Source organism: Durio zibethinus, chromosome 13 (assembly GCF_047325235.1).
Source record: "Durio zibethinus cultivar Kanyao isolate XHJ-2024 chromosome 13, ASM4732523v1, whole genome shotgun sequence".
Classification (NCBI taxonomy): domain Eukaryota; kingdom Viridiplantae; phylum Streptophyta; class Magnoliopsida; order Malvales; family Malvaceae; genus Durio; species Durio zibethinus.
Genome location: NC_143174.1, coordinates 20494170 through 20515381, shown reverse-complemented (window position 1 = coordinate 20515381; position 21212 = coordinate 20494170). Strand labels below are relative to the sequence as shown.

General features: G+C 32.5%; 2 protein-coding genes and 1 pseudogene across 3 annotated transcripts; all 3 read left to right on the top strand.

Moving 5' to 3' along the window:
- The first annotated feature begins 1958 nt into the window (after positions 1 to 1958).
- Positions 1959 to 7970, top strand: LOC111302976 (serine/threonine protein phosphatase 2A 55 kDa regulatory subunit B beta isoform-like; annotated as a pseudogene). The gene is made up of 14 exons (XR_016326559.1): positions 1959 to 2704; positions 3513 to 3584; positions 3717 to 3828; positions 3929 to 4050; positions 4292 to 4480; positions 4665 to 4756; positions 5026 to 5144; positions 5537 to 5663; positions 5803 to 5926; positions 6092 to 6160; positions 6276 to 6367; positions 6474 to 6551; positions 6717 to 6784; positions 7125 to 7970. The product of XR_016326559.1 is annotated as a serine/threonine protein phosphatase 2A 55 kDa regulatory subunit B beta isoform-like (transcript).
- Positions 7971 to 10795: 2825 nt separating this feature from the next.
- Positions 10796 to 13152, top strand: LOC111304109 (NADH dehydrogenase [ubiquinone] iron-sulfur protein 7, mitochondrial). The gene is made up of 2 exons (XM_022900623.2): positions 10796 to 11333; positions 12637 to 13152. The coding sequence occupies exons 1-2, from the start codon at positions 10930 to 10932 to the stop codon at positions 12869 to 12871; spliced, it is 639 nt and encodes a 212-aa protein (XP_022756358.1). The 5' UTR covers positions 10796 to 10929; the 3' UTR covers positions 12872 to 13152.
- Positions 13153 to 14533: 1381 nt separating this feature from the next.
- On the top strand, positions 14534 to 20311 carry LOC111302974 (uncharacterized). Its single transcript, XM_022898916.2, has 6 exons — positions 14534 to 14936; positions 15160 to 15443; positions 15537 to 15626; positions 15706 to 15777; positions 15999 to 16115; positions 18923 to 20311. The coding sequence occupies exons 1-6, from the start codon at positions 14621 to 14623 to the stop codon at positions 20090 to 20092; spliced, it is 2049 nt and encodes a 682-aa protein (XP_022754651.1). The 5' UTR covers positions 14534 to 14620; the 3' UTR covers positions 20093 to 20311.
- The last annotated feature ends 901 nt before the right edge of the window (positions 20312 to 21212 follow it).

The window sequence follows — 21212 nt, the reverse complement described above, 5'->3', positions numbered from 1 at the left end:
ATTTAACAAATTAATATTTTGAACTCAATATCAGACGTCAATGTGACATCTCCTATTAGCTTTTGTTTTTCTCATTTTTTATTTTTAATTTTTTTTAATTTTCACCTTTTTTATCTTTTAATTTTTAGTATTTATTTTTTATTAGATAAATTTATTTAAAAAATGAGACCAATTAAAGTATCCATGTATCATTCTTGGTTGTTTTCATTTTTTTAAGTAAATTAATTTTATAAAAAATATACGATAAATAAAGATGACAAACAAAAAAATTTTACCTACAGCAGTGCGCAAGAATTTTTTTTTAGTTACCTTAAAGTTGCTCAAGCTAAATTAAGTGACAATCGTCATTCCTCATCACCAAACCCTAATCAAGAAACAAACAAGTGCTTTGTGCATATTTTCATAACTTTTTAGAAGTATTTGGAACATTTTATATAAAACTTATCTTATCGAAATATTACGTGCCAATTTTGCAATAAACTTTGAGTATGGAGAGAAAATAGGGATTTTTCGGAATGTATGTTCAAAGCTTTTATATTATCCATCTATATGAGATATTTGAAGGATAATACATAAACTCAATATTTGTTACCATATGTTTAAAGAAAAATATTTATTGAATTGAAAATTAAGTCTAATTAATTTATGCAATCATTTTTAAAAAAAAGTATTTAACAAATTTATAATTCAAATTTTAATATTTATAATTTTTATTTTAAATTATGATTTTTTTTATAAAAAAAGACTTACCATTAAATTTACGTGAAAGAGAGAGAAATTGAATTCAAATTGATAAAAAAAAATGCTAGTTTAGTTGATCCATCTTATGTTTTTAGTGCCAAGGCTAATCCAATTTTGTATGAAATTAAGAACTCATAATAAAATAGATTTTGTTGTCGCAGAAATAATTAAGATTTGTGTTGATTTCATAAAAAAATTGAAAGAAAATTAAAAAAAAGGTTTATTATCACAGAAATATTAATTTCTTACTTATTCCAAATTCTTTTAACAAAATTTTGGGACATAATGTTGCAACACATTGGCACAACTGGCGTTTCATACTTATTGTTGTATTTACCTTGGAAAACAAAAAATCAAAAATCAAATACTAATAAAAAATCAACAAATCAATAAATAATTGATTTAATTGATTAAATTTTATTTTTTTCAATAAAAAAATATTAAATTTGAGTTCTATCAATCATAATTTGTTAAAATTATCTTAAATATATAATTTATAATAATTTATTTTAAATTATTAAATATAATATCTTATCGTAATCTAAAAAATTAAATAACGTATCTTGATTTTAAACCTTACAATCAACTTTATCTTACAACAAAGATACTCTTTATTTCTTACATTTTACATTTTTTTCTCTCCTTTTAAAAACGCATAGTATTTTTTTTTCCCCTGGCTTCTGCTCAAATTTAAGCCACCCATTAATGCTTTCTCTTTTCCCACGCCAAAAACTTTAAAAAGCAGAAGATTATTCTTGCTGTTGTTTTGATTTTCGAGTCTTCCTTTTTCTTTTTCTTTTGAAAAATTGGATTGTTGATTAAAAAGGAGAAACAGAGAGGGGAAAGAGAGAGCGTTGAAATCTACGCCGGACATGGCCTCAACCTCTCCCATAAAGTTGAGAAGGGTAGGCTATTAATATTGAAATAAAAAGTCGACGTCGTTTCCTTTTTCCATCAAATATCACCATTCACTTTCAAATTTTTATTATTAAAATTACATTTGATAATTTTAAATATAATATAATAATATAATTTAAAAATAATAAAATATAAAAAATATTATTTAAAATAAATATTTATAAATAAATTTAATAAAAATAAAAAATAACATATTCATATAAATTATAACATAATAAACTTTATATTTTATATATATATAATTTAATAAAAACAAAGACAACATAAATACATATATTATGGAATCTCTTTAAAATCAGTTTACATGTCGTTTCCATTGCTCTTTCACGCTTTATTTTTCAACCTAATTTACAAAAATAATCACCAAATAAACCAAAAAAAAAGGAGAGAGAATAGAAGGAAAGAGAAAGAGAGAGATCCAATAATCAGCCAAAAAGCTAAGTCGCATTTCCCGCTCCGTCATTATCTTCCAATCTCCATTCTTTTTTCCTTCTTCTCCCAAATTTAAAGAAAAAAAAAACAAACTGTGAAAGCTTCAGTTGACGGAGAGAGAGTAGGGAAGAGAGAGTGAAATCTCTTCGATGTTCATTTTCTCTAAAGAGAGATTAGTTCATTTTTCTTTAAAAATATACAATCGATGTTCATTTCGGGTCAAAGAAACCAGAGAGACAAAAGACGCCGATAATTTTTCATTGCGGAGCCGTTTCTTATAGATGATCGATCGAGAGCTTGCAGTTGTGAAATGGAGATTGCCTCGAATCCATGAAGTATTTCGATTTTGTTGTTAATCTGAGTGCCAAATCGGCTCGTTGGTGCATTGAGTTTGCTTGTATTTTTATTTCTTGAGGTGGAATCGGTTTAATTTCTTTGTTTTTTGGGGGGGAAAACAATGAACAACGGCGCTGTCGAAGCAGCCGTGGCTCCGTTGAGAGTGCCACAGCCGCTGGAGTGGAAATTCTCACAGGTGTTTGGAGAACGGATGGCCGGAGAGGAAGTTCAGGAAGGTGCGATATTTGAACTTGTTCGATTTTCGATTTTTCTTAGGGTTTGATTGTATTTTACTTTTATGAATTATCGAATTTTATTGATTTTAATCTTGTAGCTCCAAATTTTATTATATAATAGTTTTTCCTCATTGCTATTTCCTTTTCCATTGTTTAAATTGGTAATATGTGAGTTCAATTTGATATATATTCGGTTGGATTACTGTATAATGTTAGGATCTAGGTCTAGGTTCATCACTATCTAGCTCCTCAAAGTGTGATGTGAAGCAATGGCTTGTAAATTGTAGTTTATCATCTGTTCATATTCTATAGTTATCGCTTGAGTTTCAGCTTAGTTGTTATTGACTGAATGATTGAAATAATTAACTCTATAAGCTGTTATTTCGTAAATGCTTGGTTGTTGTTTTCTGCAAGTTGATCTAATTGCTAAGGTCTTGGTCTTCGAGGCTGGTGCACAATAAAAAAAAGGTACTAAACAAGTCTTTTCTGGTAAGATACTGAGTTTGCCTGCGTGATTGATGTTATTACTTTAGTTTGTGATTTCTGGACTAACATGGTCAATATCGAAATAGACTAGTTACATGTATGTGTTTATTGCAGTGGTTTCATTCTCATGGGAGATGTTGTAGAAAATGGAAAAAGGTCCAAGTGAACTAATCAATTGGTCTGACTTAGAGTCTGGCCATGTGACTTACTAGGTCTATGAGTTACGGTTTATTGACTTTGCTCTTCATGATGCCTTCCTTTCATCATCCTCAGCTTTGAGAGGGATTAAATTGAAAATTTTAAGGAGATATTATTCTCCATGAGGCACTTTGCTTGATGATTCTACTTGTGTGAAGAACATAGTTGTGGGATCACCTTGCTACTGGAGATCATGGGGGTCAAGTGGTTTAATTTGAAAGGACTGACACTCGAGATGTATGTCTGCTCAGTGTTGACTGTTTTCTTGCTTATAGTTCTGAAGCTATGTTGTTTCACTCCCTGTCTTGCTCCAGTGTTCTGCTGTGACACTTTGAGATATGGTTCTTTGACAAAAATGTTATTTTGCAGCATGTTGGACATCAGAGAGATCTAGAGAAGATGGATTATCCAATCAATTGGCACCCGGAGTTTCATTATAAAACAGAGTTTCAGAGCCATGAACCTGAGGTATTTTTGTTTGGTAAATGGCTTACATAAACATAATGATTGTTTGGGCTTACATACTGAAACATTTCTGGGCTTGACTTTTCATTGAGATGATCAACTTTTTGGTTTAATAGAGTTTGACCATCTCAAAAGCTTGGAAATTGAGGAGAAAATTAACAAAATTAGGTGGTGCCAGTCAGCTAATGGTACTCTGTTTCTTTTGTCTGCAAATGACAAAACAATCAAGTTCTGGAAGGTAGGCAAAGGCATCTTTTTTATTCCGGATTTTACAATCATGAAGTTATACACAGATTAGTATTGTGACAATGCAGAGACATCTTACAATCATGAAGTTATACACGGATTAGTATTGTGATAATCTCCCTGTATTTGTTTTCAAAGGAACATCAAAATCCCAAAATCAGCAACACAACAAATCTACAAATCTAACCTTGCTATGCTGTTGGTCTTTTTAACATCATTTCAAACTTGGACAGGTACAAGAGAAGAAGGTTAAAAAAATATGTGAAATGAATGTGGACTCCACCAAAGCCATGGGAAATGGTCCTATTGATGGTTCAAGTATATCAACAAGCTCCAAACGATGCATTGCAAATGGAGGATGCATAAGCAATGACTTTTCATTCCCAACTGGGGGATTCCCATCTTTGCATTTGCCTGTGGTAGTTGTAGTTGATCCAGAATGCTTATTTTCTAAGAACAGCAATTAAAGTTTCATATATTTTGATACTTCAGGATCTATTATGTTATTTTTTATCATGTTTCAATGGTTTAGCGAAGGTTTGATATGTCAATATTAGTGTATATCTGATTTTCTCATCTAACACTTGATGCCTCAGTTGTAATTAGGTAACCAGTCATGAGATGAACCTTATGGCCAGATGTCGAAGAATATATACTCAAGCCCACGACTATCATATTAATTCCATATCCAATAACAGGTGCGCACACTTATTCGATTGAATTTACCCTCAACCATTTTTCCTCTTAATACTTATATATGGTGCATCTCTTTTGTCTTGGGGCAGAATCTTTTTCATTTGCTGTGTTTTTTTTTTTGGGGAGGGGGGGGGGAGGGATTTAGGAAGATCATAGATTGAGATAGGGCAATATGAATTGCTGCTAAACTTTTGAACCTGAAATGCTCGGTTGTCTAAGCTTGTTCATGAGTTTACCAAATAGTTATTGTTCTTTTCTTCTTGATTTGTAGTGATGGTGAAACTTTTATTTCGGCTGATGACCCGCGAATTAATCTCTGGAACCTGGAAATTAGCAACCAAAGTTTTAACATTGTTGATGTGAAACCTGCAAACATGGAGGATTTGACTGGTGAGAATCCGTTTGTAAATGGCAATCATGGATCTCTTTGGAATTTTCATTTATTTTCATCTTCTGTTGCTTATGGGTTGATTCTGGTGTAACCTTAGCTCTTAGCTTTACTTTCTGTGTTTTGGCTCTCTATTTGCAAATTTTTCTTCCTCTTTTCACCACCCTCCTCTTTTTTTTTTTTTTGGGGGGGGGGGGGTGTGGGGGAGGGATAAAGGGTGGTAGGGCAATAAAGAAGGGGCAGTTGAGTTGCTTCTTCTTCTTCTCTCTCCCTGTCTCATTCTTTGGGTTTGGCAAACACCAGTCCTATCAGTTTATGATGTTTCCCTGTATAAATAATACATTGTGTATTTTTCATGTTTGCATGATTTATTTGCTTGAATTCATACTTTCAGAGGTGATAACTTCAGCAGAATTTCACTCTACACAGTGTAATATGTTAGCATATAGTAGTAGTTCAAAGGGTTCAATTCGCCTTATTGATTTGTGACAGTCTGCTTTGTGTGATACTCACCGCAAATTGTAAGTGACTTGTGGTATTTCTTTTCTTTCTTGGTCTATTTATTATGGTGGTTTGAATAGCCATCATTAGCTTTAGATACTTCTGTTGTATTTTCTTTTTGTTGTTTTCTTTCTGGTTTTATAAGTTTTAATGGTATAGGTTTGAGGAACAAGAAGCTGCTGGCTCCAGGTCTTTTTTCACAGAGATCATAGCATCAATCTCAGACATTAAGTTTGCCAAGGATGGAAGACATATACTAAGTCATGACTACATGAACCTCAAGGTTGATATGTTTTTATGTGAAATTAATTCTTCTTTTTTGAGAAACACCTTGCTGTTGTGTCATGCCTACTGAATATGATGCTAGTATAATAGCTGAATTTCTATATTTATTTACCTCTTTCTCCTCTATTGTTCTGTAACAAGGTTCTGATTTCTTGGCTATCAGTTGTGGGACATAAATATGGCTTCTGGTCCCGTTGCAACTTTCCAGGTTCATGAATGTCTTAGACCTATGGTAACATATTCTTCTAATATTCTTCTGTTGGGTTTAGATGATATTTAAAAAGAGGCGCTATATTTACCCCATATGATGAACTTTTTTTCTATCTTTTGTTTTGGACCTTGAGCAGCTTTGTGATCTATATGAAAATGATTCAATATTTGACAAATTTGAGTGTTGCCTAAGTGGAGATGGACTTCGAGTGGCTACTGGTTCCTACAAGTACATGTTATATATTTTAATGATTGTTTTTATCATCTTAAATAAAACATCCAAAATATACCAGGGCCTGGACATTATATAATGTAGTTTTTCTCTGTGATTCCAGCAATCTGATTTGGGTATTTGGTTGTTCTGAAGGTAGTACAGAAGCAACAACACTGGAAGCCAGCAAAAACCCCATGAGGTATGTTCTGATGTTGTTGGCCACTTTGGCTAGTGTAGGTACAATGATGTGAGTAGCGGTCAAAGGGAATTGTTTGACCTTTCTTGGTTCAGAAAGTCGTGAGCTAAAATAATGTCTCATCAGTTGTTAGAAATTTCCTTTTTAATTTATGTAATTAATTACCAGGAGACAAGGTCAGACATCATCAAGGCCTTCAAGATCTCTTGGTACTGTCTCTGGTGTTGTTAGACGAGGTATGTGTTTCACATCCTTCTTACCAAGTCCAAAAATTTGAGATGTCTTGATTTGTATTCCATCAGTTTAATTTCTTCCCCCTTATTTTTGCATAATAAATTCATTGTCACTGGTTTGTGATTTTGCTTATTAGTGAATTAGGATTCTAGCCTTTTTACAAGTAGTTTTCAAACATTAATTGAGTCATGGAAAGCAATTATAATTAGGATTCTAGCCTTTTTACAAGTAGTTTTTGACCACTAATTGAGTCATGGAAAGCAATTATATATTTTTTCTTTTATATATATGCTTGAGGTTTATTTAACATCTATGTATCTATTCTCTCCTTTCCATTTTCAGTGAAAGGAACAGATAAATCGGGAGTTGATGCTAACGGGAATTCATTTGATTTCACAACAAAGTTACTTCACCTAGCTGCCATCCAACTGAAAATTCTCTAGCTTGTGCTGCATCAAACAGTCTTTACATGTATTATGCATGAAGATGATCTAACAAAGCTCGTGATTATTTTAATGGGAAGAGCTTTTGCTGCTTGCTTTTGGAGAGATTGCTTTGCCTTCTTCCCTGATTAGTGATGTGGAAGCTGCAGTCATTTATCAGACTCTTGGTGATTCATTGAAATTTTCTATCATGTCTTATACCAGAGCTCAATGTTGCTGGTGTTGATTTGTCGACAAAGTACATTGAGTTATGCTTCCAGGCAGATCATGCCCACTAATTTAATATTCTTTGTAGGGATAGACACAGTGCTGTCTCTTTCTGTTTTGTTTAGGTGGAAGAAAATATGATGATTAGCAATCCAACTACTGAAACAAAAGATGTCTCTAATTAGGCTGCAATGTTGCTGGGTGTGAGACTAAAGGGATGTCAACCAAATCCAAGGAAAAGGAGCTATACTAGTGCATCAGTTTTCATGGATATAGTCTGAGCCCTTGTGCTTAAATCTTGTACCATTTTAACTTTAATTGTGAAATTCCATTATGACTATTGTTATTTAATTTCTAACTATTCTTTCAATTCCTCCACGGAATTGCTTGTTTATGTTGGTTTTGGGATGAAGTAGAAGCCCTCGTCTAACCCCTCATTTAGTCATTGGGGTAGTCGATGAGAATGGGTGATGATGCCGTGAGAATAGAATAAATGGAATATTTCCCATCAATCATTTAAATAAAGCATAATTCAAAATTCTGACCTCCTGATCAAAATTATTATATAGCAACTTGCCTCGTATAGTTATTAAATTTTAAATGCCAATGCTAGTAGTTGAAGTGTTGAAATTAAAGATTGAGGAACTAAAAGGAAGTTTGAACAAAAAGAACAGAGAATTGATCCCCCGGTGCGAAGCAGCTCTTATACAAGAAATCGCATCCCTAGTCAGCACAAAAAATATAAAAAGAAATCAAAGTTTTTAACCAATAGTTGCAGGAGCTAACAATTGAGGATAGAGAAGAAAATACATTCTTGAAAATACCTTCTTAGCTATCAGCCGTTTGTAAAAACCTCACAAATGGCGCTTTTTTTTTTTTGTGTGTGTGTGTGTGTGTGTTTTATTTTCGTTCAAATAAAAATAAAATTGTTAAATTCAACATTTTTATATGATAAATGAATTATATTTAAAATTTGACTAAAAAATATAATAAAAAAATTTGAAGGTTTTTTTAGAAAAAAAAAAAGAAATTTTAAATGCACTCACTGTTTTTCTATACATCTCATTTTTTTGAAAATTTTTTGTAAGTAAAATTACTAAAATATTCATGCTATAAATTTTATAAATTCTTAAAATTTATTTTCGAAAAATCATAGCATATCTTGAAAATGCATTTTCGAACTTTTTTCGGAAATGCATTTTTGAGAGTGTTAGAGTTGAAATTTTATGAAAAATTACAAATATAAAATTTTATTAAAATTATTTGGAAATAAGTGTAATAAAAAAGTTATTATTAAAAAATCATAAATTTTAAAATTAATAAAAAAATTACTATCACTATTTTCATTATAGAAAAAGAATTATATCTTATAAGATCCTAATTTAATTAAAGATAAATTATGGAGAAAGAATTATATCTTATGAGATCCTAATTAAATTAAAGATAAAATAGCAAATATAATTTTTTTATAAATTTAAAATTTATCATTTTTTAATAATTTTTTTTATCAATTGTTAAAATTTTATAATAGTTTTAATTAAACTAAACCTTTTAGAAAAGTCTTTTCATCTACTTATCAAGATGAGTTTATCTTATTAACATATTAGATTTTAATAAAATTATATAGTATTTAGTGATATTACTTATATTGTCTTTTTATTCAAAAGCATACAATGTTGGTCCATAAAATCTTTAACTTAGAAGTAGTTTTAATTCTTCTAAACACTTTTTCATTAATTCTCAAATTCGTACGAAGCCAGGGATATGGTAATGGTATTTTGTAGCATTTTGATAAAATTATATAATATTCAATAATACTGCTTATATAAATTTAAGGAATTTCAACTCTTATATGTTAATAAGATCTTATAATTTTTTTATCACTTTTTATAACATCAAGAGATAAATTATTTAATTAGAATCTCATCAAAAAAAATTTTTAAATTAAAGAAGTAATAGCAACGTGATCTATAAACTATGAATCAAATTTTATATTGATTTTTAAATTTTAAAAAAATTTTAATTGAATCATCAATTTTCAAAATATATGTCAATGTGATTTTTCATCTGTTGAATTATCTAAATTGACAATAAATCTTACGTGACATGATACATAATTCAAATAAATTGTATTACGTAAAATTTTTTAAATGCTAACTAAGCAAATAAAAAAAGTAAAAGAAACTTTAATGTCCCTAAACCTATAACAGAGAAACCCCCTTCACGAATTATGATATCTTTAAATGCAGTACTAGTCTCACCCCAAGAAAAAATGAAACTTTTGGTCTCATAACACGATTTCTCAGCTAAACCAAAAACCAAATCATTGTTTCTCTTGATTTGGTAAGCTAAATTCATTATAGATACAAAGCTTTTTTCTAAGTCAATTCATGAAAAAACAGCCATCTTCTCAATCCATGTGGACCAATTCTTTGCCCTATATATCTATCCATGAAAACTGATACTCAAAGGTAGATTTTTGGGCTCAAAAGAAGGTTGTTTTAGAGAGAGAATGCATCAAGAAGGAAGCTTAGGAATTGGGTTTTCAAAGGAACTGAAAATGGGTTCGAGAAAATAAGTTGTTTTTAAACAAGAGTTTTGGTTTTGGCCTATTGGAGAAACCGTGTGCTTTTTTCTTACTTCAACCATGGTATTTTTTGACTCTTTCATGGCTGAATTTAGATCGAGAATTTTTTAAGGGATTGAAAATGAGTTTGAGAAAATGGGTTGTCCTCTGTGGTTATTAGATCATCTCATCTCAAATACAAAATTTGGGTTTAAGAAAATGGATTCTTATAAGCTTATATCTTCCGTACGATAACTCGTAGCTCCTCTCTTTTAATCTTCATCTCTTTTTTTTTTTTTATTTTGAACACCTAAAATCAAAATATTACAAGGTTTTTTTAGATGATTAATTTGTTTAAATGGACATTAAAATTTGTATTTGCTTATTCGGCATTAAAAATTTTTCATGTAATACAATTTATTTAACTTATATGTAATGTAACATAAAATATATTATTAATTTAGATTGTCTAACAAACGAAAAGATTATATTAATATATGTTTGGATAATTGACGACTCAATTATAATTTTTTAAAATTTAAAAATTAATATAATATTTGATTTATAATTTAGGGATCATATGTGTTATTAATTTAAAATTAAAATAATAAAAATAATTTTTTAATAATTTTAAAATTTATAATTTTTTATTACATTTATTTAAAAATAATTTTAATAAAATTTCATTTTTTTATAATTTTTCATAAAATTTTAATTTTATATTTTTAAAAATATATTTTCAATAGTGTTATAATTTTTTAAAAATATATTTATAATTTAAAAAAAAAAAGGCTATTACCCTTTCTCTCTTCTAACACAGCCCACGCTACCGAACACTCCAATACTCCAATAACCAGTGAGTCGTCACCAAATCAAAACTTCTCTCTAAAGAGAGGTAAAATTTTCTTCAGTTTCTAGAAACCACCGAGCCATGGCTCTAATCACCCGAAACACCGCTAATCGCCTCCCTCGCCTCCTTTCTGCACAGCGAGCCCTCTCTCTCCACACCACCCTCCCTTCTCTCTCCTCCTCCTCCACCCCAACCACGTACGCTAGCCCTTCTCCCCCCTCAATCTCCGGCCCTCCGGCGGGCCTCTCCAAGACTGCCGAATACGTGATCTCCAAGGTCGATGACCTCTTGAACTGGGCCCGTCGTGGGTCCATCTGGCCCATGACCTTCGGCCTAGCTTGCTGCGCTGTCGAAATGATGCACACTGGTGCTGCTCGCTACGATTTCGATCGCTTCGGTGTCATTTTCAGGCCCAGCCCTCGCCAATCCGATTGCATGATTGTCGCTGGTACTCTCACCAACAAAATGGCCCCTGCTCTTCGCAAGTATGTTTAATTTCATTTTTAGTCTTTTATTTAATAATTTTATAATCCTTTTCTTTCCATCTTTTTATTTTAGATTTGGAGCTCATGAAAATGTGAATTTTTTTTCCAGTTCCTACATTTATTTTAGCTCGTTGTTGGTGTTTTAGGCTAATTAAATACAGCGACAATTGCAAAATTGAATTCGTTAATACCCTTTTTGATTCTTTCAAGTATATATTTAGACGATCCTTTTATTTTTTTGCTTATCATATTAAAATTATAATTTGTTTTATGACTGAATTCCTATGATGTTGTAGAAGTATTTGCTTTGATTTAAGTTGGGAGCAAATTTCAAATAATGAAGATTATGATTTCTCTGAAATATACGGATTTTTTTAATTTGGTAGATAAAATAAGAATGATCTGAAAGCCACCTGAAGTTATTTCTTCTTCACTCTTAACAAAACGCCGTTTCATGCTTCTTTGTATGAGGCAGTGTGGTTGGTACATCCATTTTCTATTAGTCTATTCAACTTGACAGTTTCCCTCTTATTTTTGGGGAATTCTTAAAGAGTTAAGAAGATAAAGAACTATGATTGCACCATTTTCTGTCTGTAATCTTTCAGGGCCTTATCTTGGTTCGCTGAACATGGATTTTAACCGTGTAAAACCTGAAGTTCAACATAGGTCTAGCTTGAATGGTCCTGGATAAGTTTGTGTGATCTAACTGGCTTGATTGTTAGTAATTAGATTCCTAATTCTTAACATATTACTAAACATTGATGTTTGTTCTGTTTTTATCTAGCAGGTTTATAGTGTGTCTACACATGTAGAAAACTTCTCTACACATGTAGAAAACTTCCCATACCTAGGCTGAGCTTGGTTTATTTGGCTTGTGATTGAGTCTGGTGAGGGCTTGAGGCTTAATTTGTGTGATGGTAAATTTCAAGTGGGATGTACATGCAAAGGTTTTTTGTTTTAATGGTGGTTTGACATTTTGATTTATTTCTCTTGAGTTGTGCCAAACAAATGCAACCTTTAAGTTTTACCTCTGCTGGCGGTTTACACTGTTCTGAGTTTTACAAATCTTAGTAGCATTCCCTGAGTTTTGTTGCCTTCATTGTTTCTTGATACTGTATAATAATGATTCTTTATTTGGAAGTTTGTTAATCTTGGCTTGAGGGATTTTGCTGGTATTTTTGTTTGAAACATGGGATTTTCTGTCTACTCCTTTTCGGTCCATTTCCTGTTCTTTTCACAGTTTTCAGTTGTATAAATTTGATTGGGCTTTGGTAATCTGACCATTATACTGTAATTTTTGCAGGGTTTATGACCAAATGCCAGAGCCTAGGTGGGTCATTTCTATGGGAAGTTGTGCAAATGGTGGTGGATACTACCACTACTCGTATTCTGTTGTTAGAGGTTGTGATAGAATTGTCCCTGTTGACATCTATGTTCCTGGTTGCCCACCCACTGCTGAGGCGTTACTATATGGAGTTCTTCAATTGCAGAAAAAGATCAACAGGCGCAAGGATTTCCTCCATTGGTGGACCAAGTAAGGATATTACAAGTTGCTTCTGGGATATTGTGACTGCAGTGTTAAGAACAAATAAATCATTTCTCTGTTGAAATGCCCTGTAGATGGAGATTGTTAAGATGGTTTTGAATATAAAATCCTGAGTTTTACAAATCAGGTTTGTTTTACATGTATGGTGACTGTATGCCCTGTATTATTCGGAACTTCAAATTTTGCCGACTTTAGTTTTCCCGTTAACTACCTGCACTATCGTTAAAAGGATGTTTAAGTTTTGTTTTAAATGGATATGAATGAATTCCTCAATTTTGTGCCACTCTGATTTGATGGTTTGAACTTTAAAAAGGCAGTTTTGTTGGGCTATGTCAACATAAGGGTGACCTTCAATTCAATGCCTATAGGATGGAGTTTTAATGGCTGGTTTGGGTTTTCATTGCCGTGGTAATGCTAATATGGAAGTTTGGGTCGTAGGACTTGACTCGCATGGTCAAGTTTGTGTTTGTATTGTTAATATGAATTTACCAGCTCTAATCCTTTTATTGACAGAGAGGATGGAAAGGTGTAAGCGAGTAAAATTTGTTAATCTAATTTTTAAATTACAAAATAAAAAAGTGGTTATAAATTTTAACCGTTGAATTAATTTTTCATTCTTTCATTTTCTATCCTTCCTTCAAAGGAAAGTTTTAAGAATTTTCGAGGGTTTTTAAGTGCAATTAAGTTTTTAGAACTGAATTAAGTGCAATTAAGTTTAAATAATTTATATTTACCTTTCATAATGATGATAGATCTACATATATTAGTGTATTTTTTATTTTTTAAAAAATTTTTGAATCAAAATTTTTGAATTTAAAAATATTATTTTGATTTAAATGAATCATGGATTTAATTTTGATTGATGAATCTAAAAAAATGTAAAAATTATATTAGTATAAGTAGATTTCACTCTTTTATAATATTATTTTATTTATTAATTTTTAAAATTTTAATCTAATTGTGTATATGGCAACTATGTAGATCGCATTCGAATATATTAATTATTTAATACTAAATTGATTTTTTACCTACTAAAATCCCTTCAATATGTAGTATTTTGATTATAATTTTTTTATTGTAATATTATAATTATTCAATTATAATCAATAATTATGTGAGAGTTCATCACTTATAAGAGTGGACTTTACATATTATTTAAAAGAAATTAGATAAAATTTTTTAAGTGAAGTACATGAAACTTTTTACAAAAAACGATTAAATAAAAATTAAAATAAAAAATAAAAATGGATATTAAAAGGTTTTATAACATAGATCAGGTATATAAAATTTTAATAAATTTTGATATATTTTTAATAAAAATATTGACATAATTTTTATAGATAAATATTATAAATTTTATATAAGTTTTGTCTTATTTATTTTGGTAGACCTTATATTATTCTAAAATTTTATTATTTAATTATAGTATAATTATTATAAATGATATACTTTTTTTAGTAAGATATCTTTTTAAAGTAAATTCAGTAAATAAAAGATTAAGAATTAAGAGTAAATTTAAAAAAAAAATTATAATGTAAGAGTACAAATTTGAAAATTTTGAGACAAATTACCCCTAATAGTATTTTCCTAAAAATATCCAACTCCAAGAAATAAATAAATAAATAAATAAAATCCACCCGTACTTTTGTTAATTGTGTTACATATTCCCCATTTCTCTATATCCCTCTAGGGTTTCTCTCTAGTCGTCTCTCTCTCTCTATCTTTCTCTCGCACGCACACAATGGCAGACGAATCACAGTACTCTTCAGGTCCCGACGCCGGCAGCAACAAGCGCAAATATGAGGACCAGACACCGCCGCCTTCTGGTGGCAGGAGGCCGACAGGGTTCTCCTCACCAGATTCGGCTCCTCCTTCCTACAACAGCGTGCCGCCACCGCTTGACGGCATCGAGATGGCCAAGCAGCGAGCTCAGGAGATTGCTGCTCGCCTTACTCTCTCCGCTGTCTCTGCTGGCTCTGAGGCCAAGCGCCCTCGTGTTGAAAACGGCTCTGGCGGTGGTTTTGATAACGATAAGGGATTTAGCTCCGCTCCTTCTGGTATAGCTTCTCTTTCTTTGTCTTTCCTGCTGGTGACACGCGTTCTTGAATAGCAGAAATTTCATTATTTGAGGAAATTGTTGCATCTAGGGTTTTGCATTTAGGGTTTCGAACTTTTAATAAGATATATTAGCTTTTCCTGCTGGTTTGCGAGATGCTAATAGTTTAGATCTGATTTGTGAAAGTTGATGCCAAGTGTAATCAAAAGCTTGAATTTATACAGATATAAAGCCTATGTCAAACTCAGCTCCTTCATCTATACCGGCTTCTTATGGCGGCTATCATGGTACTAGCAAGAAGATTGACATTCCACAAATCAGGGTTGGTGTTATAATTGGGAAAGCTGGGGAAACCATTAAATATCTTCAACTACAATCTGGGGCAAAGATTCAGGTTCAACGAGATATGGATGCTGACCCTAATTCTGTGACTAGGCCTGTAGAGCTCATGGGTACTGCTGAACAAATAGCTAAGGCGGAGCAGTTGATAAATGATGTTCTTGCTGAGGTTATTCATCCTGCAATTTTATTTATGTGAAATTGAGGTATTCTTATGCCGAATATAAGTAAATATAATTATACCATTTAATGCTTTGTCCAGGCTGAATCTGGAGGTTCTGGCATAGTTTCTCGAAGATTGACAGGACAAGCTGGAAGTGAACATTTTGAAATGAAGATTCTGAATAACAAGGTATACGAGTGTAAAAGCATTAATCAACTTTTTCATTGATTTTGTTTCAAGATAATAAGTAATAAGTGCATGATCTCAGGTTGGTCTGGTGATTGGAAAAGGTGGTGAAACAATTAAAAATATGCAAGCAAGAACTGGAGCTCGTATTCAGGTTTGAATCTTAAGCGTCATCGTTACTTGGAAGTTGTCTATTGTTGCTTTAACTTCATATTTGCTGACATTTATTTAGTTGAATTATAATCAGCTAATTTCTACCAGTTTTATGTGTTTTTAATAAGTTTCTTCACTATGCTCTTATGAATCATGTTGTAATTGTGTCTAGTGCCTACAAATACAAATTGTGACAGCAATATGCTTGTTAATCTCATGCAGGTGATACCATTGCACTTGCCCCCAGGTGATACATCAACAGAAAGGTCATTACACATAGATGGGACCAGTGAACAGATTAAAAATGCTAGAGAATTGGTTGATGAGATCATAAGTGAGGTATGTTTGGATGTGGATGTTGGGAGGAAAGCTTTTCCTCAGTTTAAATTATTTAGGCCCTTGTTCTTTTACATAAACTGCATGTGTTTGTTTTCTATGTTTATTATTTAAATGCCTACTCCTAAAGGATCCTTTTGTTCTATTCACAACTGTTCTTTCTGTTTAATTTTAATTTGAGTGTTGATTTGTTATGATCTTCTGGAGCATCATGCTAGTCTTTACACATTAGTAATGATAGGACTCTTTGTAATTTCACTTTTATTGAGACTTTCTTATTAAATTGCTTAAGAAATTTGCTTGTTCAGATGTTGTACAAATATTCCTTATATTCTTTATTGCAAGGCACAACCATTTTTGTTCATTTGGGTAAAATAGGAACTCTATTTTGTGTTTATTTTTTTCCTGAACAGATATTATGTTATTATGGCCTGTCAATCATTGCCTCCGGTCAATTTTTTGAAAGCCACCCCTTTATTTTAATAAATTCTGATATTTGCTTATACTTTTATATACCTGTTGAGGAAGTACATGATTTTCCCATGCAGGTTATAACATCTTTTCCAAATATTATGCTTAATAATTCTTCTAGACTTGCTTCTGCGTCCCCATTTCTTGATGTAGTTATTCAGTCACTTTGAGATATAGATTGGATTTTATATTATCATCGATATCTTCTCTTCCCTCTGTTCGACTTGTAAATCTTGAGAGTTGCAGACATCTTTTGCCGGTGATCATTGTTGCTATGACAGCTGGTTGAGAAATTTTCCTAAGTGTCAAAATGACCAGTGGAAGAGGAGCAGGTCCTCTACTTTGTAAGAGATTCAATGCTGTTTTTAATCAAAGTTTTCTGGTTCTAGCTTGATATTAGGAACTGGATAACATAGTATTGCATTGCTTGGTTTCGTTCTTGAAATCTTATGGTTGGGTTTAAATTTTAAATGTAAAGTTCAAACTTTCAAGGTCCTTATGTACAGTTGGTTTCTTACATGTTGTTAGGATTCAGATAGAGGTCGAACTTAATAGTTTTTGAATTGCCAAAGTTTTGAGAAGAGTGATGGTTATTGTCCTTTAGTTTTGCTTAAGTTTTGTGTTGATGTTTTCATGCTTAGTTTGCAAGGCAGGTCACACATTTTATGTTAGGATATCATGGTATAAACAAGGACTTCCTTTATTCTGGTGATAAAACTCCAATATTTTCATCATTCTTTGATTTTATGGCTAAGTGACTCGTTGGGATTATGACATGATTAGCCACCAAATTTGCTTATTAATTGTAAATGATGAGACTAATATTGTCATTGGGAACTATTGTAGGATTAGTCTGTATTGGACAATTGGTGACACCAACATTGATTTCTTTCTGTTGGTGTTTCCTCTGCATTGCCCTGGTATGGCTTCAGATCCTATTTCTGATATTTAGTAATCTTATACTGGAGAGATGCTTGAAGTTATTGATGGGTATATAAGGTTGCTAAATACTAGACTTGTTTATTATTATGGCACTTCAGGGCAAGTTCATTTTAACATATATTACAACAATATTCCTATTTCTGTTAATCTTCTCTTTTGTTCAACAGTAAACAAGAATGATATAGCTTTTGGTTCTTAATTTGGCTTATGGTTTGAAACTTTAAACCGTTTTAATCCTAATTTACTTATTTGGATTGTCCCTGATTTCTTTGTCATCATCATTTAATAGTGTTGGTTGGGGTTGATAATGTACATAACTCTATATTTGTGGATATTTTACCCTGAAATATCTTGTTTCCAGCCTTGTATCCTCTAGTTGCTTAAAGATGGTTTTCAACTGTGTTAGTATTGCAACTTCCCCGTATTTCTAGATGTCATCTTTTTTGGTAACATGTTGCTAGGTGTTATCTTTTTCAACATTTAACCCAACAGAATTTATTCACTTTGGAATTCACCTTGTTCATTACTTGAGTTGGATTCTGTTTTTTTCAGAAAACCTCAAGTTGGAGGTGACATATTTGATGAAATTTTTTTCTTTTTGATGCTTGTGTTGAAAGTTATCTTTATTAAAAGTTGTAATTTCGTTGCATTATTCTAGAGAACTGGTCTACAATTATGTTAGTTGTGCTGTAGTATTTATTGTTGGCATTATAACCTATATGGCTAGGGTTCATATGTTTAGCAAAAACCTTTATTTTGGTGATACATGTCAATTATCTTATCTAATGCATATAGTCATCTTAAAAGTGTTTGATCTATAATGTTTTTTTCCTTGCTTTTGTCTAGAGAATTTTAGTCTGTTCTAAGAGATATCATTTGCTTAATGCATGTTGATTGGTCTTTCTAGGATGTTGTCATTCCTTATTTGATGCTTCTGTTGTTACAATGCATCAATGTTGGATAGATAATATATAGTGTGTACTTTTAACTGTGAGTTTCTTGCCTGTATATGGCATATGGGGTTCGTAGTTCCTTTTGCTTTGATGTAAAAGCTTCTATTAGTGTTGTGGGGTTCCTTTTTTTTTTTTTTCTTTTTTGCACCCATTCACTTCGAATAGGGAGAGGATGGGCTTCTGCTGGAGTAAACTCAATAATCCCTCCAATCATACGGTATGTAGGCATTTATACCCTTCATACTATAATATAAACTCCATTAAATCCACTGTGGACATAGTTTGCTTAATTTGCAGTTTTATGCTGATTTTGATACTTGCTATTTAGGTTTTTTGTATATGCCTATCTGTATATAGATGCATATTCTGTTTTGCTTTATGTGTTTATGTGCCAGCATTGTTGAAGAGTCCACTTTGGTTATCTGAGGAAACAATTTTGTGCAGAACCGTATGAGAAATCCAGCAATGGCTGGAGGCTACCCACAGCAAGGTTATCAGGCAAGACCTCCTACAAGCTGGGGCCAAGGGGCTCCTCCAATGCAGCAACCTGGTTATGGCTATATGCAGCCTGGGGCATATCCTGGCCCATCACCGCAGTATAACATGTCTCAGCCACCTTATGGGGGCTATCCATCTCAACCATCATCTGGTGGATATGCCTCTGGTTGGGACCAGTCAGCTGTACCACCAAACCAGCAAAGCTCTGCTGCAAGTGGTTACGATTACTATAACCAGCAGCCTTCTTCACAGCCGCAGCAAACCCCTGGTGGTTCAGCAACTCCTGCTGATAGCAGTGGTTATAATTACAGTCAACCTCCAGCTTCTAGCTATATGCAACCAGGACAAGGTTATCCTCATGATGGCTATAGTGGATACCATGCTCCTCCACATTCGGGTTATGGACAGCCATCTTATGATCAGCAACAAGGTTACGGTTCTGTGCCTAGCTATGGCAATGCAACAAACCCTACTCAAGAGGGTCACACACCCTCCTATGGTGGTCAAGGGGATTCTGGTCAAGCACCTACATCCACCCAACCATCTGCGATGGGCCAGCAAGGGTACAGTACTAGTCAGCAGCCTAGCCCAAATCCTGGAAGTTATCCACCTCAAGGAAGTGCTCAACCTGGTTATGGAATGCCTCCAACTTCCCAAACTGGCTATGGGAGTCAACCACCAGCTCAGTCTGGCTATGGACCTGGGTATGGACCACCACCAACCCAGAAGCCTTTGGCCAATCCCCCCGTCTATGGGCAGACACAGCAGTCGCCTAGCACCCCAGGAAGCTATGGCCAGCCAGGATATCATTCACAGCCACCACCGGCTGGTTATGGTCAACCGGAATCTGGTTCACAACGTTCTCAATCATCTAGTTATGGTGCCACATCTGCTCAGCCAGGGTACGGTGCCCCACCCTATGGAGCGCCACCTGCCAGCCAGCCTGGTTATGGGGCACCTTATAACACCTCTTATGGTGGTGGTTACTCACAGCCTGCAGCATGTCCTACTGACAGCAATGCAGGTGGGAGCACTCGTGGGACTTATGATGCTGCAGCACCAGCTTCTCAAACTGTTCAACAAGGTGGAGTTACCAAGGCATCGCCTCAAAGTTGATTTGGGGTCAGTTTAATGAAGACAATTTAGATTTTGGTGCTTGATGGTTTGTTGTATTCCAGTCAGGTGAAGTTAGTTTTTGCAGTGTTTTTAAGACAATGCTAGTGTTTTACTTTAACATCTTGATGCTGCAAATGGTTTTGGATGGTTTGTCTTGCTTTATTACTTCTGCTGTAAGGACTATACTTGCTTGCTCCTAAGCACTTGATTTTCTACAGATATTTTCATCTGGTTTAGTTAAGTTTATATTTGATATTCTCGAGGAATGTCTAAACCCAGTGAAGTTGGTCATTTTACACAAGCCATACTCTGTATTATTTATATCCTGGTTTACCTCCTTAGAGGTTGCAAGTGCTGTCGTTGAAGGCTGGATTGGATTTTAAGTTAACGGGGACCAAGCCATAGCCAACTGGGTCAAAAATCCCTTCTTTCTAATCAAAATATATGTAAATAATTTATAAAAATATTAAAAAACTATAAAAATCTTTAAAATGTCTGAAGTAATTTCAAAATTAATAACGAAATTAATTTGAATTAGTGGTATTCGTAATTTCGTTCGGTTTAGCTTGATTAAAAAAGTAATGTGATTCAATTTTTGAAAAATTAAAATGCTGCACGTTAATCTTTTTTTTATTTTATTTTATTTTTTATAAATCAAGCTGAATCAATTGTCGCAGGAGGAAAGAGCGATGATAGTAAGTTAAAATAAAATCGCAATTCTAAAATTATATTCCCTCCATTTCATATATAGTGCTTTAGTTTGATTTTGCAAAAAGTTTAAGAAAAAATTGAATTTTGATTTTTATTAATGTTAAATTTTTTGAACTGCGTTTTACTTTGAAAAAAAGGAAAAGAAACAGATAAATATAATTAAGAGGTAATAAGAAAAATTAAAAATAATTTTTTTTTATTTAACATAAATAAAGATATGCAAATAAGATACTGTTTACGAGATAAAAGTCATATTTGATATATAAAATAATAAATATAATAATATGATAATTATTTTATATTATTTTAATTTATATTTAATTGAAAGAGATATGATAACAAAAAAAATTATTATTATTTTAGTATAAGATAATTCAATTCTTTTAAAGTGAAGAGTATTATTTTTAAT